Consider the following 16124-nt stretch of genomic DNA (forward strand, 5'->3'; position numbering starts at 1 on the left):
GAGAGAGGGGGAGGGGGAGAGCACACGACAGCGTGCACACGCTACACGCACACAAACACAGAGCCACGTACTTCCCCTATGATATCTAATCATGGCCAATCCCATGGTCTTTGTCCTCTGCTAGACCAATTGAGAAACAGAGCACTTCCTTCATTGAACATGAAGAGATGTAAAAAAATTATACAGATGAAACTGCACCCCCCTCCCCCTCCCCCGTGTACTGTAAAAGATCCCAAGATGATTCAAAAGGAAAACATGAGGGGGAAAAAAGTTTGCAGGTAACCCATCCTAATAATTTAGTAAGCATCCAGAAGGTAGTGGGGTCAACAACACAAGCCACACTTTGGCTATATGACACCACAACACTCAACCCTCATATGAAAAATAAATGAGATGGGGGATAGTGAGACGGGCAATGACATCACCGCACACCCTTCATATACGCCAGCGTCGAAGTTCTTCTTCAGAGAAAAACTATAGAAAGGTGGAGAAGAAAAGAAAAAAATGGACACAGCTGAGTAAACACAATACAAATAATCAAATACAAATAACCGGAGAAAAACACGACTGTGTGTGTGTGTGTGTGTGTGCGTCTGCTGCAGACATCCCTTGGGAGAAAGCTGTTTTCCAAGGACACAGAGAAGCACAACAAGGCGAGTGTCAGGTGACAGACGCTGTGATAAACACACAGGCTTCTGTCAGGACAAGGCCTGGGCACAGCCTTCCACAGCAGCACCGCTCCTTCAACTAGTACAATACCTTCTACAAACCCCATCAGCTGGGGCTGGAACAGAGAAGGCTGTGCGACAGCCATGCAGTCTAAAAGTTCAACTTGCTGAAGAAGTAACTTCTTCCACATTAACGTCACCTCAGGCTGGTTAACACCAACTGACTGCTCTGCTGATTCGATAGAAAACTTAAGTCTTGTTATTGAACTGTATCCCACTTTCTTGACAAATTTCCTCTAGAAGTCTCTTTAGCCCACAGCCCCTAAAAGGCCTTTGTGAGCAGGTGAGTGGTGCAGTCTGTTGATGCGTACAGGCAGACCCAGAGCTATGGCAGAGAAGGAAGGCTGTTTTTTACCTGGACAAACATTCCTGCTGACTCAAGCTGTTTGACCAGCACTATTAATTCAATAGGCAGACGCTTTGGCAGCAAGATACTTTCTCGCACCTCCCCCCCCCATCTCCCTCCCTCTCCTTTCCTACACATCCCTACGCCTCTCCCTCTCTTTTTTCCTCTTTCTCCCTCTGACACTCAGAGATTATCAAAAGTGTTACACATCAATTAAGGTTGCAAGCTGTTGCCATCTGAACTGCCTGACTGGCTGGCATTAAATCACCCTCCTCCTTCCCCCTCCTCCTTCACCTTCCTCCTTCCCTCTCGTAGCTGTCTCTCCGTCTGCAGAAGGGATAAACAGAAAATGAAAACATGAGATGGAGACAGATAAAAAAAAGAAAGCGGGAAAGAGAGAGAGACAGAGAGAGAGACAGAGAGAGAGTGTGAAAGACTCATTCACCAGCAGCCAGCTCCTGAAACAGATCCCCTCCTAACCGTCCCTCCGCTCCCTGCGGTGTGTGTGCTTGATAGGACGGCACCTGGGGAGCGAGGGATGCTGGAGGACACTTTATACTGGGACACTTTGGAAAGGTGTTTTCCTCCTCCTGTGGAAACATTCTCTGCAGTAAGGCCCTGTGTCAGTACTTTACTAAAGACTACACACACACATACACACACACACATACACGGCTGGGGTCAGGGGTCAGCCCCATTCTCAGACTCCATCACCCCAGCAGCTTCCTAGGTTCCTAACTAAGGAACCTAGGAACCAGCAGAGGCATTTCCATTTCAAAAGCATTCCACCTCGCTTGAGCCTGGCTCCGTTCCAATTGCAGCTCTCCCCTCCTCAGCCTGGCGTTCATTGCCACAGCACCAGGCCCCAGCGGCCCAGCCCTCGCCTTGCTAACCCACGACTCCTCTCCTCCCCCCCGGCTTCACACTGCCTTCCCAGGCCCTGATCGATACAGGCTCCTGGCTGGGGGCACAGAGGAGTCTGTAGTGTAGTGTGTAGGAGCTGGGATCAGGATGGAACAGGCATGGGGTCGAACTCCAATAGAACCGTGAACACGATTCACTGATTTATTTTAGAGTGTGTATGTGTGTGTGTGTGTGTGTGTGTGTGGGGGGGGGGGGGGTTAGGATTAGGGACCTTATGATTTATATGAAGAATTGTTGTAATATTAGTCAACTTGCTATTCATGAGCATGAACAACATATAGACATTTTGGATGCAGCACCTCAGAATGCCTTCTTAGGCTTTAGGGTTAGGACACCACTTTATGCTACCCAGCTGGTGTAATGTACCCACAGGCACACACACAGGCACACAAACAGGCACACAAACAACAGCGGTGTTTCACCACCTATAACCGTGGCCTGACCTAGGAAGCCATGCATTGCTTAACCCCTTCTCCCAGGTCAGTTCTCCTTCCAGCACCCTGATGATTAAGACTCTGACAGCGCTTGACTAATCTGACCCAGGATCTGTGTCGGAGGCCGTCTCCTCCCTCCCTGCCCCTGGTGGCTGTGTGTGGACCAGCGAGGGCCAGCCTCCGCTGTCATCCATGGCCAGCCTAAGAAACAGTAGACCCCATGGCATTTCCATTGTGCTGGGTGAAAGGAAAGGTTGCACAGCAGTAATTACATTTGGAGGAGAGGCAAGAAATACAACCAGGGGTTGTCTGGACAACCTAATGTGTGTGTGTGTGTGTATCTGGCCTACTGACTCACCCAGACTCATCTAAGCTCCTCCCTAAGCAGTATACTAACTGCCACAGCCCAGACACACTATTTTCTGCCCCAACAGTCACCAAATACACACAGCTCACTCGTCCTTGATTACTGTGCAAGCGGGGCTTTGTCTGTGAAAAACCATTAGTAAAAGCTCTGCTGAGTAAACAGACTTCAAGGACTCTGTATAATTTCCCCCTGTCTCTCCTTCCGCTGTTTGGAAGTACAGTTAGGGGATGGTAGAGAGTGTGGAGGTGAAACGCTGCCTGATAGAGGAGCACAACAGGAACACTGTTGAGAGCACACAATCCCCCTAAACTCATTCTGTCTAAGAGTGTGTGCTCTTCTTAAACCTGTGCAGCCTTAAGTCTGAGCACTCTCGATACAAGGCCAAGGCTGCTCGCTCGCTCACGCTCTCCCTCTCTCTTTTCTCTCTTCTCAGTATCCCTCTCTCTCTCTTCCTCGTTGTCTATTGTTCATTAGCCTCCATCACATTCTCCCCTCTGCAACTCTCCTTGATGGTGAAGCATTGTTAGCAGCATACAGGCAAGTCTCCATATTCACAGATGGTGGAATCTGCTAAACACGGGCACCACAACTTGTCCTACAACAAACGAGGAGAGGGATCTCCGTTTCCTTCTCTCTCTCTCTCTCTCTCTCTCTCTCTCTCTCTCTCTCTCTCTCTATCATCTGTTTGTGGTTAAAAGCTAATGAATTCATCACCTGTCCTCAGACTGAATGATGCACTGGGGCAGAACAGTCATGTTTTATGCATGCAGTAGGTATCACTGTAACCAAATATCTCAAGTAGAAAAAGGCGTACACTGACGGGTGAAACGATATTAGCCTATTCTCCTCCAAACTCCCTCCTCCAGATGAAAGAGATGGTTTCAGCCTCAGATCTGGTTTCAGCTGGGAGAAGCTGACTCCTCCACAGCTCATTATGGGGATGGTGGTGAAGCGGCGGGCTGCTGAAGCGGCGGGCTGCTGCACAGCTGAGCTGTCTGCTCCGCGTCTGGGAGAGGGAAGACAGGAGCACGGCATGGGGGCTGAACTCACTCGACTCTCTTCTCCTACCGCTTTCTCTCCCCTATTCGTGCCTCTCCTACCTCTTACTCCCTCTCCTCTCCTCCCCCCTCCCCTCCCCTCCCCTCCCCTCCCCTCCCCTAATTAAAATTGTAAATTGTAAAGTTGCTGCTTCGAGCAACCGTAGAGAACAGACTGACGTTTACTGTTTTAGGTTACATTTGCATTGAGTCATTTAGCAGACGCTCTTTTCCAGAGCGACTTACATCAAGTACTGGGACATTCCCCCCTCGGGCAAGTAGGGTGAAGTGCCTTGCCCAAGGACATGTCCAACGTCATTTGGCACGGCGGGGAATTGATCCGGTAACCTTCTGATTACTAGCCCGACTCCCTCACCGCTCAGCCATCTGACTCCCAGTTTACCAAGTAATTCAACAATTCAACAATCGAAGAATCCAAATGAGGCTTCAAATGTGTGTTCTGAACCTGACCATGGAGCATACAGCGTCATGTCTGCCTGGTCTGCTCAGAAGCCATAGTGTTTCACTGACCCTCTGGGGGTTGTGATGCAAACCTTAATCAACCAATCGGAGCCAGTATGGGGCTTATCATAGGGGACCATGTGTTCTCAGTCACTAATGACCAGAAGTGCCCTGGTCACATCCTGGGAGATACAAGACAGCCATGACTACAGCACCACTGACTGGATGATGGTCACTCAAGTATACTCTTTGATTCATGCAAAGTGTTTGTGTATGTGAGTGAATGTCTTCACTTGAATCTTTCAGGTAAGCCAGATAAGTCACACTGGGTGGATGTTTTTGCACTGTATGTTTTCATCTACCAGTCCTCATCCAAGGCCTATATAACCTTGGTAAAGCTGCCTTCTGTAACAAGCCAGTATTTCATCCCGCCATAGATCCAAACAACATCGTTTGTCTCTGATCTTATTTCCATTTTACAGCATGGCAAAACCTTCCTGCTTCATCACGAGCCGGCAGATACCTTACCTAGCATGGCGATGCTAAAACCTCACTCGGTTCTGAAAGCCTGCTTTCCCGCATTCGATACACACAAAGACCTGTGTTCAGCACATGAATAATATATCTTTCAATATCCAACAAATTGTTCAGAACACTCCTTCGAGTTGAAGCAATGGAACTTACTGCTACTTAGTTGTTTCAGAAAAAAAAGCCGTCTATTTGAGGTGATTTTTAACCTGCTAAATGAGACGATTGAAATGTATTGAGACGACAGACACCAAAATGCAGAAACAAATTGCGTGTCCTCACTGTCTGGAACAAGAAGCGAATAAAATGAAAATCTTTAAAGAGCCACCCAGGATTAAGATGTTGTCCGTGAAATTAGTTTGACAGCACAGAGAGCGTCTACCCAATATTATCTGGTTGGTGAGCTGACTCACCAAGACAATCACTCAGATAATTGCTAGTAGGATTACATTCGGTGAGTCCAGGATAGCTATCAGTCCACACATACTTCCTGATAGTACAATTCTGGCAATACTTGTCTGACATCGAAATGAAAGATGAACACCAAAGAACGTCGAGTGCAAATGTGACTGGAGGATTATATAGTTCCTTTCAGTTCCAGCTGTTTAGCCTATTTGTCATATTCTATAATCGGTCCTGTGTAGAAACACGTACAGATTACGGTCGACTGTCAAGACAAAACTTACAACAGAAAACGTGTCACCAAAATAATGTTTATAGAATGAAACGATATTTCTATGTGATTGTGGGTACTGGACTCTTCAGTACAGAGGGTACAGTCAGGGTAAAACAACAATTGCCTCTCTGTCTCTAGAAGCATACATCACACAGACTCCAGAAGGTCACACATCATTACAGAACATACAGAACAGATCTGCCCTGACCTGAAGCAACTACTGGAAAACAACATTTAAAACCCAACAAAAATCAATTACAGAAAATATACCTACAAATATTGACCGCTCCAAAAAGTTTGTGAGCCAGTGGCTATCCCCAAGTACGCAGTAAGGCCGATGGGGCTGAATGTGGGCTGAATGGTATTCACAGGCAGATGTGAGAGGACTGAGAGATGCTAGCTGTGTCCAGGGGGGTTCCTGGTGCTGTGTAACCCCTGACCTCCAGTCAGCCTGGGAGTGGAGCTTTCTTCTCCTAACTGCCTGGACTGATAAACACCATCAACTCCAATCTCAAACCACTCATTTATCGTCCGATATCGAATTCTCTCCAGATCTGCAGACGGCTAATTCTTACAAAATCCAGAAGTCAACTGAACATGAGTCACTCCGTTACTGAAGAGATGGACTAAACACTTTCTTTGTCACTAGATTCAGCTCCGTCAGTCCAACATCTTAGACTGAGGATGATGGCATCTAAATATACAGTCACTACGAAGCATTACCATGTAGTGCACATTCATTACATGACAGGCCTACCAGACATGTCAGAATGACAACCATCCCTATTCACACACTGACTTCTAATTCAATGTCCGGTAATAGCAAGCTGTTATTTTGTTATAAATGAGATGTGAAGTCTTCTTAGCATGTGTTTGGTGGAGGAAGTGGCCAGCTCCGGTCTGCAGCTCGACAAGCCTTTGATGTCTGCAGGGATTCATTCTCTCACACTCCCGTCTCTCCTTTTCCTCGGTCTGTTCCTTTCATCGGAGGGAAAAATGCCCACCGTGTGATCCGGAGATAAATCTCCTGCCTCCATGGGTCCTCCTGAGGTCCGTGAGAACGTGAGAGAGGGATCCTATACAGGGTGCTATGTAAGCTGCCCTATATTATTTCCAAGCTCCAGTGAAAAGGTCAGGTTCTGTGGGAAAGAGGAGTCTGACTATTGGACTGAAGCCGATCAGTCCTTTGTTGACAGCCTACACAACACTATATGGGCAGTATATCGCCTAGTCCCAATGTGGGTCAAATACAAACAAATGTGAAATTTCAAAAGCCCAGAACTCCTATGGGGTGTAATATTGATTCTCGAGTTTGTAAGAATGTTTTCCTTACTTGAAATACAGTGTGTGTGTGTATACAGTATATATGCACAATGTAAAATGTATTCATAAAAATATTCGGATATGGTTGCAGACATTTGGTCACACTATATGTATGACCTTTCTCTGCATTGCCAGACAATAATAAAAAGACGAACTAATGTCCCGTGAAAAACACTGAATTGAAACAAGAGCAACAGCGTTTAAGTGTCCACAACCTGGGCAGTGGCTGACAAGAAATTCCCATCAAATCAATAATAATAATAAACCTGACAAGATGCTCAAGATGTCCACAGCTAACCTCAGACAGCACAAGGATCCAGTACTTGGCAGGTTTGTAGTGTGACTATGGACCAGTGTGGCCTTACTTGTGGGGGCTGTCGGTGGCAAGGCAGCAGACTGGAAGAAGTGGCTTTCTCTCAGAGATGTCTCGCAGTCGCAAGGCATAAAGGGGATTATGTAAGTCAGTGAGCACACGAGGCCACCCAGTTGTTTTGATATGAGGTTACCTCACTATCCGTTTCTGAGCTCCAACAAATCAGCTTGTTGATGAAAAAAGGAACACCGCACAGTGTTATAATCACAGCGTGGCTTTTTCAATTATTTGCTCACTTAAAGTGACCTTGCTTTATCATAGGCAGCACGTACGAGGAAGTACCTATGCTTCTCTGACACCCACACAGTAAGGTTCTGCAACTGCATCTCTGACATCATACAGATTTCTATAGCCTAACGTGTTTTTGAACTAACAAGCCACCTTTCTGCACAGCTATCACAGGCTTTAGAATGAAGAGTTGCACGTGAAGGTTTTCATAGCCATTGAAAGCTTGCTTCAGGTCCTCTGGGAATTATAAAGTCTACCAGCAAACAATTATGATGTAGGCTTGACCTTATGTTGTGTTTGTGTTGTGCAATATCGTCTACACCTGAAAGGAGAAGGTAAGGAAGAAACCGTGGCTATCTGCTCAACAATGATGGTCTCATTGTTTGGTTTTAAGTGTCAGATTACTCAGGTAGCGGAACAGAATTTAAGTTGTTCCTTGCTAAATGCCAATAACGCCTACTAGCGCACACACCCAGTTGTGTTGAAATATGGACTACTGCTTATATGGGCAAAACAAGGCGAAAAACAGAATCTTTTGACCTTTTAAAACACTAACCACCTTTCTGTGTTCAGCTAACACCGTTTAAAACACAACCAACAGGGATGGATTTTCCGCAATGTGCACCTGCTACAAATGACGGGTCACTTATTGCCCATGGATGTTTTCTATTAACACTTTAGTGTCGGTGAGTAGACGTAACTGACGTCTCGACAAAACCAACAGCTCGTTTTAATTCACCACCACTCCCTCCCGCACTTCGGACAGCTAAGACCGATTATGGCAGCCCAACACCGAATAGACGGACACATTCTTACAGTAGGTATCATGTCCTCGGGTGACAGCGACCCAGATAGGATACATTGATTAAACCTCATGCAAAGAAAATGTCCACCAAATAAATACAAGTAGCACGTAGCCCATTCAGATTGATACATTAACTTAATCGGACTACTTCAACCGACGCGGCAAGCGATCCGTATTCACTTGCTGCCTGGCTACTGTAGGCTACGCAAGTCATCCAGCCCTTAGTTGCACCATTTCCGTATTTCACAAAGACACTTAAATAGTTGTGTAATAACTTAAAAAATAATTAATAACTAACACGCTAGGCAAAAACAACACAAACTTCCGTAAACGACGAATGTTGGAAATCGTTTTTTTTGTTGCGAGATTGTAGCAGAGGATAACTCTAGCTTGTAACCAGAGATGCATGACGTGCGCAAATTAATGACAGCCCAAGATTGTAATAATACATCAACACACTCACCCAATGCCACCTCGCAGGCTTTTCGCAATTGCGAATGATGTGCCTTTTTAACCTCCTTGTCGGCTAGGATCTTCTCCAAAGCTCGGGTCAGGAACATGTTTTTCGTCTTTTTGCCCTCATACATGACGCACCGGAATTGGGGATAGGAGCACCTGTCCCAAGGGCAGCGGCAGTATCAGATAGATCTTTTCTTTTGACAATGGCAGTCGCTGTGTCTCGTACAGACAAACATAAATGAACTCACAAGGTGGGGTAAATCCCTTAGATTTCCATTAGCAACCTGCCTGCGCCATGTTGGAAGGAAACGACGTCAGGCACGTTGATAGCGGCTGCAGTGAGGCAGCAGGGCGAGCCAGGCAGGGGCGCATAGAGTGACAGGAGAGAGAGAGAGGGCGAGAGAGAGAGGGCGACAGAGAGAGAGCGAGCGAGCGAGAGAGGTTGATTATTGGTTAGAGACGATTGTAGGCTTGTATGCTAAAGCCACATTCATCGAAAATAATACAAATACGGCACGGTAGGAGGTGCTGTTCATCTTCAGGAAGTTTTGGGCAGCTTGTGGTTTGACAAATACGACCAAACAGATTTCCTGACACACAGAAAAAAGACAAGGATCGGTGAAACTTCATGTCAAGTAGTGAAATTGAACAAAAATCCAAATGGACAGACCTCTTTCTGTATGTAAAAACGTGGTAGTTACATTGTTATAATGTACACGACAGCCACATCGTTGTTTATTTGATAACAAAGTCACTATATGGTTGTCCTTGGGTTTTGAATAGGCTGCTATATCAACATAATGGGCCCTCACTATTATGAAAGGGAAAGTCAAGTCTACAGAACCCATTCATTACCATGCAGTGAGTGACGTGAAGCCCAACAGTATTGAAGGATGATTAACTATAGACATATGTGCCTGACACATTATGATTAGACTATGACTTCCACTGATAACATGTTTATGTTGTTTCCACAGAAGTAGAAGTCTTCACTTTATGGAGTGACAGCATGTGGTGACAAGGAAGCTGTAAAAGAGACTGTCATCACATGATGGGAGTTTGCTGTATATCCTGCTTTCAGACTGGTATTTGAAACAGAAAACACTGAACCCCCATGGGTTGTGAATGCTCCATTTACCCATTTAATTAAATATCCACATCCACAACACCTTTGCACTAACTCAGAAGATCTCATGGCGGTGACGGATTGCTTTAACTGCTCCAACCTTTTGCATGTGCATAGGAGTGTTGTGGGTGGTGTGTTTATCAAACATACGGTGTAAAGGAAACCCATGTTCACATCAGATATAATGTAGGTCAGTCATCCACAACATGGACGTGTGTTTTGACATCTTTACCCAGGCATGCTGGGCAGGGTGCAGTCTCCCAGTGCAACTGAAAGGTCATTGCGTGGTTCAGATCTGATCTGTGTGGGCTCTCAGGTAAAGGGGAATACATGGGGATCGCACAACCAGTATTACCGCAGTGACTGAATATGGAACTGAAGTATACACAGTGTGATGTTTACTCAATAAAAATACTTTGTCAAGACTGAATGTTAAGGAGAATAATAAAGAGTAATTCCGTTAGCGATACAACAAACAGTTGTGTTACTCATTTATTATAGGAATCATGTGGGTGATGATGAAAATGATCTGAAAGGAAAAGTATGCCTGATATTTGTTCAGTTTATTTTGCCAGCGATCAAGCTGCAATGTCTCACACTCGAGCTGATGTTGTCTTTCACTGCGTCCGTGTTAGGGAATGTGTTTACTCAAAGAAACATAAAAGGCAAGAGAACTTATCAGTGGGTAAATGAAGAGCGCACGAGGAGGAACTAGAGAGGAAAAGAGGAGAGAGGCGAGAAGACCAAATTACTTCTTCAAGGGAAAAACATGTGATTAGCTGTCAGAAAAGAAAGAGGTGCTTTGGAAAGTTATGTTTCTTGGAATTGGCTGTTTCATGAATGGGAGTGAGCAAGATGAGAGCTAACTACAGATCGATTTCCTGTCAAACAACCTCAATGTTGCTTCTCTTACATTCTGGCAGTTATTAGCGTTCAAGTGCAGATTTTAAAATGAATCAGCTAACGGTGTTTTGGAAAGCATGGAAGTACCAGGCAAAGAGATGGAGGGATCATACCATACAAGCAACAATGTCTGACAGAGATCACTGCACTCTCACTGGTTTGGCCAGGCGGGAGCGGGGGTGTGGGTGGGGATCTGTGAACAGTTGCCCACTACTCATTAAAGTCAAGTGGTGTATACAGTTGGTAATACGGTATGGTAGACATGGGCCTAACCCTACGCCAAACAGTTGTTTGAATAAATATATATTTATTTAGACGTTAACTAGGATATGTAAGCCTGCAGCCCGGTTTTGTTAAAATTCTAAATATAGTTAATTTATGAGACACATTCAGTATGTTTTACATTTTTATAAAAAAAAACTACAAAATGAACATTCATTTAAAACAAAATGTAAGAATTACCTTTTTCCCCAACAAACATGATAGTAATCTATGAGCAATATTATGAGCTTGCACACTCCATTACAACATTTGTCACATTTAATTAAAATGTCATGTACATTGTCATATCAAAAAAGTAAACACTGTGGTGTAAACGTTGTGGTCCATTTGTAGGTGTTTTGAGAACCAGAAGCTCAGCATCACTCCTGGTTCTTTAGAGGTTCTTAATATGAAATGGACCCAGTTATCTGGTCCCAAACGTATAGGGTGAGGATCCTGAAGTCTGCAGAGGTCATTTGACTGAACACTGTTCTGAGACAGAACTTTAATGTATTTGGACATCTGTTTGAAACAAATGAGGTCGATTGTCAAAAAAGCCAGTCAAGTGTTATGCCCATCTTTGTAAACTGTTTAGTTCATGTGGTGTTCTCTGAATTGTCCCATTAAAGAAATCGCAGACCCAGTACAACACCAAATATTAGATAACGTATTTCCTCCCTACTATAAGCTTAGAGCTTGTTCAAAAAGTGCCAAGCCCACCACCTTCAGTTAAAGACCCCATTCCGCCAAAGAAGACACCTCCACCATCAACACAATACCATCCATGATCCCCGTCACGTCATGCCATTTGTATCCCAAAAATAACACCCTTTTGTTGCCTAGAGATGGAGACAAGGAGTTGACCCAGTTAGGACAGGTCCCAGTTATCCAATAAACGGGAAACTATCCCTGTCTGTCTCGTCGCACTTCTTCAGCAGGCCAGACGCGATGGTCTTCACAGCCCTCATGGTCTCTGTGCATGTGGGGTTGATGAGGGATTCGGGCAGCAAGAAACCGAAGTAGCCGGTGTCTCGCAGCTCAAAGGCGAAGGCGTAGGGAATCCCGTTCCTGTAGGCCCAGTCCATGGAGCTGCCAGAGCTCACGTCTGCAGAGAGGGTCAGATGGCTGAGCAGTTAGGGAATCGGGCTATTACGTCGGAAGGTTGCCGGTTCAATTTCCGGCCGTGCCAAATGACGTTGTGTCCTCACCCTACTTGCCTCGGGGGCCTGTCCTTACTGTAAGTTGCTCTGGATAAGAGCGTCTCCTAAATGACTAAATGTAAATGTAGGGTCAGAGCAGAGATGGAGAAAAAGAGAATTGGCACTGTGAACCTGGGTGTTAGAGTGCACTTTAACAGGCACACATGCTGCGCGGTGCACATAAACACATGTTCACTGTTCACGTTCTCTTCTGGTGCTAAGAAAATTAGCCATGCTTTTGAGATGAACGTTAGCCACAGGAGCTGCTGGAGATCAACATTCTGTGTTGTGTTGTATGAGAGTCGAGGAGGTGGATAACTCACAGAGAGTAGTGGAGGCAGGCCCATACCTGTACCTCACTCCATAGGCTGAGTACAGGGCCGTCACTGCACTGTGGGCAGCAGACTCCTGCGGGGGAACAAGACTATCCACTCAAATCTAATTCCTACGTTTTTTTTTTTAACACATTTGTTTTGCTTTCCAACTTAACATCAGGATTTTTTGACCTGAGAATCAAACCAACAATCAATGTTTTTTTTGGGATAGATCTTTCGATTTGATTGAACTCACCACACAGTTGAAGTTGGGGATGGTGGCGTATTTGTAAGAGTAGGGGTAGAGCAGCATCTGAGCGTAAGCGTGGATGGAGATGTAGGCCTTCACTCTCTTCTTGTGCTTCCGCAGGAACTTGACGACAGCCTTGACCTCGGGTTCAGACTCAGGGAACGGTCCACAGTACGTGTCGTCACAGGGGTGGGAGGAGGCTCCCTCTTCTGCAGAGGGAGAAACCAAGCAGAACAAGTCAAAGGGGGGTATTTTGTCCAAAAAGTTATGTTGTTTGTTAAAAGTTGTTTGTTTGTTGTTTGTTTGTTTGTTATTTGGGGGGTGGGGGGTTCTGTGCAATAGCTCAACAGCAATGGGAGGATATCTGGGATGTATACTTGTAAAGACCCAACCAATTTTCATTCTGAATTCATTCAATGCTTTGCGACCAACAGTGAAGGCCAGAGTTCACTTTTTAAGATAATTAAAGGGCCCATGGAGGTTACCTCTGGGAACTTTGACAGCACACAAAATAGAAGAATAGGAGAATGCTCTCTTTCTCTTCCTTCCTATATTTTGTGCATATATTTGAAATACAAGAGTCAGCTTTGAACCAATTGACCTTGAATGATGTAAACAAGTGAACAAAAAATTTCCATGCGACATACAGCATGCACTAACCTGCAGACAGAAGGGCATCTATTGGATTACCCATGAGCAAACAAGCATCATCCAAAATATTCCGCCAACTTGATATTTGCATATTGTAAATGTGCAGGGAATTGCAGAAGTCTATATATAGCTTGGTGCACAATATCCTAAATTAATTACCAGAGATTGAAATTAGCCTGAAAATTACCCCTGGCATTAACCTGCTCCAATAGGTCCCCAGATGACGTCCTCTAATAGAGTTGCCAGTGAGTAGGTCGAAAAACAGCATAATAACACATGTTTGGAGGGGATTTAATCATGTATTTGTTCAACCGCTCAGGAACATGTTTATCTTATCTGTTGTTCCCCTTCCGTTCTGACTGATAATATCAAATCCAAACATTAGACGCAGCCCTGTAATTATGATATAGATTATATAGTGCTAGTCTTCCTAATGAACACACTCTGTGCATGTGTATGTACTGCAGTATGAGTGTGGGGCAGATTGTGTGTGTGTGTGTGTGCATTTAGAAGAGTGTGTGTGTGTTAAGTAGTGTGTCTTTCCGGCCCCCTCTCCCTGGGGTACCCCTGGCCCTGACAGGAAAACTTGATATTATGGGTGCTGTGTTGCCCCTGAACAGGTTAGACCTTTAGGGGACTTGCGTTTGGGAAAAGTGGCACAAGGTCTCAAGTTAGTTATATTTCCAATTAAGGCATTGACCTGCCTGTCGAGGGCGCTATAGGACAAATCGTTTGGGACTAATGCATCAAAGCTCGGACTGTATCCATCAATCAACTTCTATGTGTGCTTTGTGGATGGTCAATGCCATTCTGTTCCTCTATCTTCATACACATCCTCCCTTTCAACCGGTCTCTCCAGAATCCATATTTTCTAAACTCAGACTCCAGCTAACATGTGCCTGCAGTCCCACAGTGAGGTTGGCAGAGCTTCCACCCCTGGTTGAGACGCTGAGAAGTCACATCAAACACGCCACTGTCACATCATCACACAGACATTTCATCCACAGCTTACATGCATTAGGCAGGGATCTCTCCAGGAGACTCAGCACTGAGTAGCTGGGCATGGATGGAGGGATGGGGGAGAGAAACAGGCTAAGAGAGAGAGAGAGAGAGAGAGTAAGAGAGAGAAAGAAAGAGAGAGAGACAGAGAGAGAGAGAGAGAGAGAGAGAGAGAGAGAGAGAGAGAGAGAGAGAGAGAGAGAGAGAGAGAGAGAGAGAGAGAGAGAGAGAGAGAGAGAGAGAGAGAGAGAGAGAGAGAGAGAGAGAGAGGGAGGGGGGGGGAGCGTGTATTGCCTGTAACCATGTTTGTGTTTAGAAGTTCAATTTTGGTTGATTCCACCACTGCACATTGGCCATCACCACCTTGTCCAGAGTCTCTCACATAAAGATTAGATAGGAGCCTCTGTGTACTCACCACACCACTTTACCTTCCAGTTCCTGTTGGCATCCACACCCCTGCAGGGGTACTTGGCGTTTTTTGACCTTGTTTTCCTCCAGAACCGGTCCTAGTGGAATAAGCATCAAGAGAGAGAAAGATAGATAGATGTTATAGAGATGAAATACATTCAGAGAGATGCTGGTGGCATTGGACATATATATTTCAAAATGAATATTCAGAAACACCACATAGGACATCAAACTTAGACTTTTTTAATCTAAGTTTTAGATAAAAATGTCTCTTATCAGTTTCCTAGACTGCTAGGAAACTGTCGAAAGGAGCAGGGCCGATAATGTTTGTGTACCTGCAGGTCTGCAAATGGAAAGGAAATGTGAAACTTGTGAAAGATTTACCGTTGTCCAGCTGAAGTGGTATCCATCCACATTGAAGACAGGCATGATGTAAAAGTTAAGCTGGTTCATCAACCGCCTCATTGCCCAGTCATACTGGTATGACTGGAGGGCCTGTAATATAACATCAAAGTAACAAGGTTGATTCCTCAGCTTTCTATGTGCTAGCACTGTATGGTAATTACTCCTGGTGTTGAAGAGGAGGATGGGCGGGGGCAAATGATGAGGTAATACCTGCTCCTTAAGCACAGGCTCAGCCCAAGGTTAATCTGCATTAGGACAGAGCTCTGCCCCTTAGTGGTCAAACTGTACCACTGTACTGTTTTACATGTGTTCATTCAGCACAAGTGGTTTTTGTTGCATCTTTTTTTGTTCCAATAGTTATTGTTTATGTGAAAAAACGACAGTATAATTTTTTTTTATGACTACGCCTATGCTGTCCACACTGCACCATAATTGTCCGTGTGAGAAATCAAAACATGCTTTACGCAGGTTTGTTTTCATCCTCATACGAGCACCGTCACTCCTGCCGTAAGCGAGGACTCAGACCGCCTGAGCAGATCCGACCGTCTAGGATGCGTTCAAGAGCTAACATCCACGGTTGCTCTGATGCGTTTTGCACAAAAACAGAACAGTTGCAAATGTTCACCAGATGTTCACCACTTACGTTAAGCAACCAAAACAGACATTGCTTCCTGAATACCGGCCCAGGACATCTTTAGCAGCCCAGACGTTTAATTTAGATTGTTTACACTTCAACACCCCATCATTGGCAGCAGTGCAACCCTCAGTTAAACTCAAACACATTTTTTTTACAGATTTGCATAAAGGGACGTATTGGGTATAGGACTATCCACCTCTTTGACAAACCACTGGCAGAAGGCTGGTCCTATCCATTCCCTCGCATGGACGCCACAGTCAATCCACACAGACTTCTTATGG

General features: G+C 45.1%; 2 protein-coding genes across 10 annotated transcripts in view; both read right to left on the reverse strand.

Moving 5' to 3' along the window:
• Positions 1-9012, reverse strand: part of arfgef1 (ADP-ribosylation factor guanine nucleotide-exchange factor 1 (brefeldin A-inhibited)) — a 45656-nt gene extending 36644 nt beyond the window's left edge. For 4 of the 9 annotated variants that reach the window (XM_084703638.1, XM_084703630.1, XM_084703629.1 and 1 more), the window contains exon 1: positions 8695-8996. In XM_084703638.1, the coding sequence (XP_084559764.1) occupies positions 8695-8818 (124 nt within the window). In that variant the 5' untranslated portion in view covers positions 8819-8996. Of the gene's footprint in view, positions 1-8694 lie in introns of all 9 variants that reach the window. The other 5 variants (XM_084703634.1, XM_084703627.1, XM_084703635.1 and 2 more) reach the window with 3 other exon arrangements.
• Positions 9013-11179: 2167 nt separating this feature from the next.
• The window catches only part of cpa6 (carboxypeptidase A6), a 15765-nt gene continuing 10820 nt past the window's right edge, over positions 11180-16124 (reverse strand). The window contains exons 6-11 of the mRNA XM_084703244.1: positions 16040-16124; positions 15186-15296; positions 14809-14899; positions 12750-12952; positions 12503-12587; positions 11180-12085 (exon numbers count right to left, since the gene is read on the reverse strand). The exon at positions 16040-16124 is cut by the window's right edge and continues 20 nt beyond it. Of these exons, the coding sequence (XP_084559370.1) occupies positions 11865-12085; positions 12503-12587; positions 12750-12952; positions 14809-14899; positions 15186-15296; positions 16040-16124 (796 nt within the window). The 3' untranslated portion in view covers positions 11180-11864. The remainder of the gene's footprint in view (positions 12086-12502; positions 12588-12749; positions 12953-14808; positions 14900-15185; positions 15297-16039) is intronic.

Source organism: Hypomesus nipponensis, chromosome 8 (genome assembly GCF_054491055.1).
Source record: "Hypomesus nipponensis isolate SF chromosome 8, ASM5449105v1, whole genome shotgun sequence".
In the NCBI taxonomy this organism is placed as follows: domain Eukaryota; kingdom Metazoa; phylum Chordata; class Actinopteri; order Osmeriformes; family Osmeridae; genus Hypomesus; species Hypomesus nipponensis.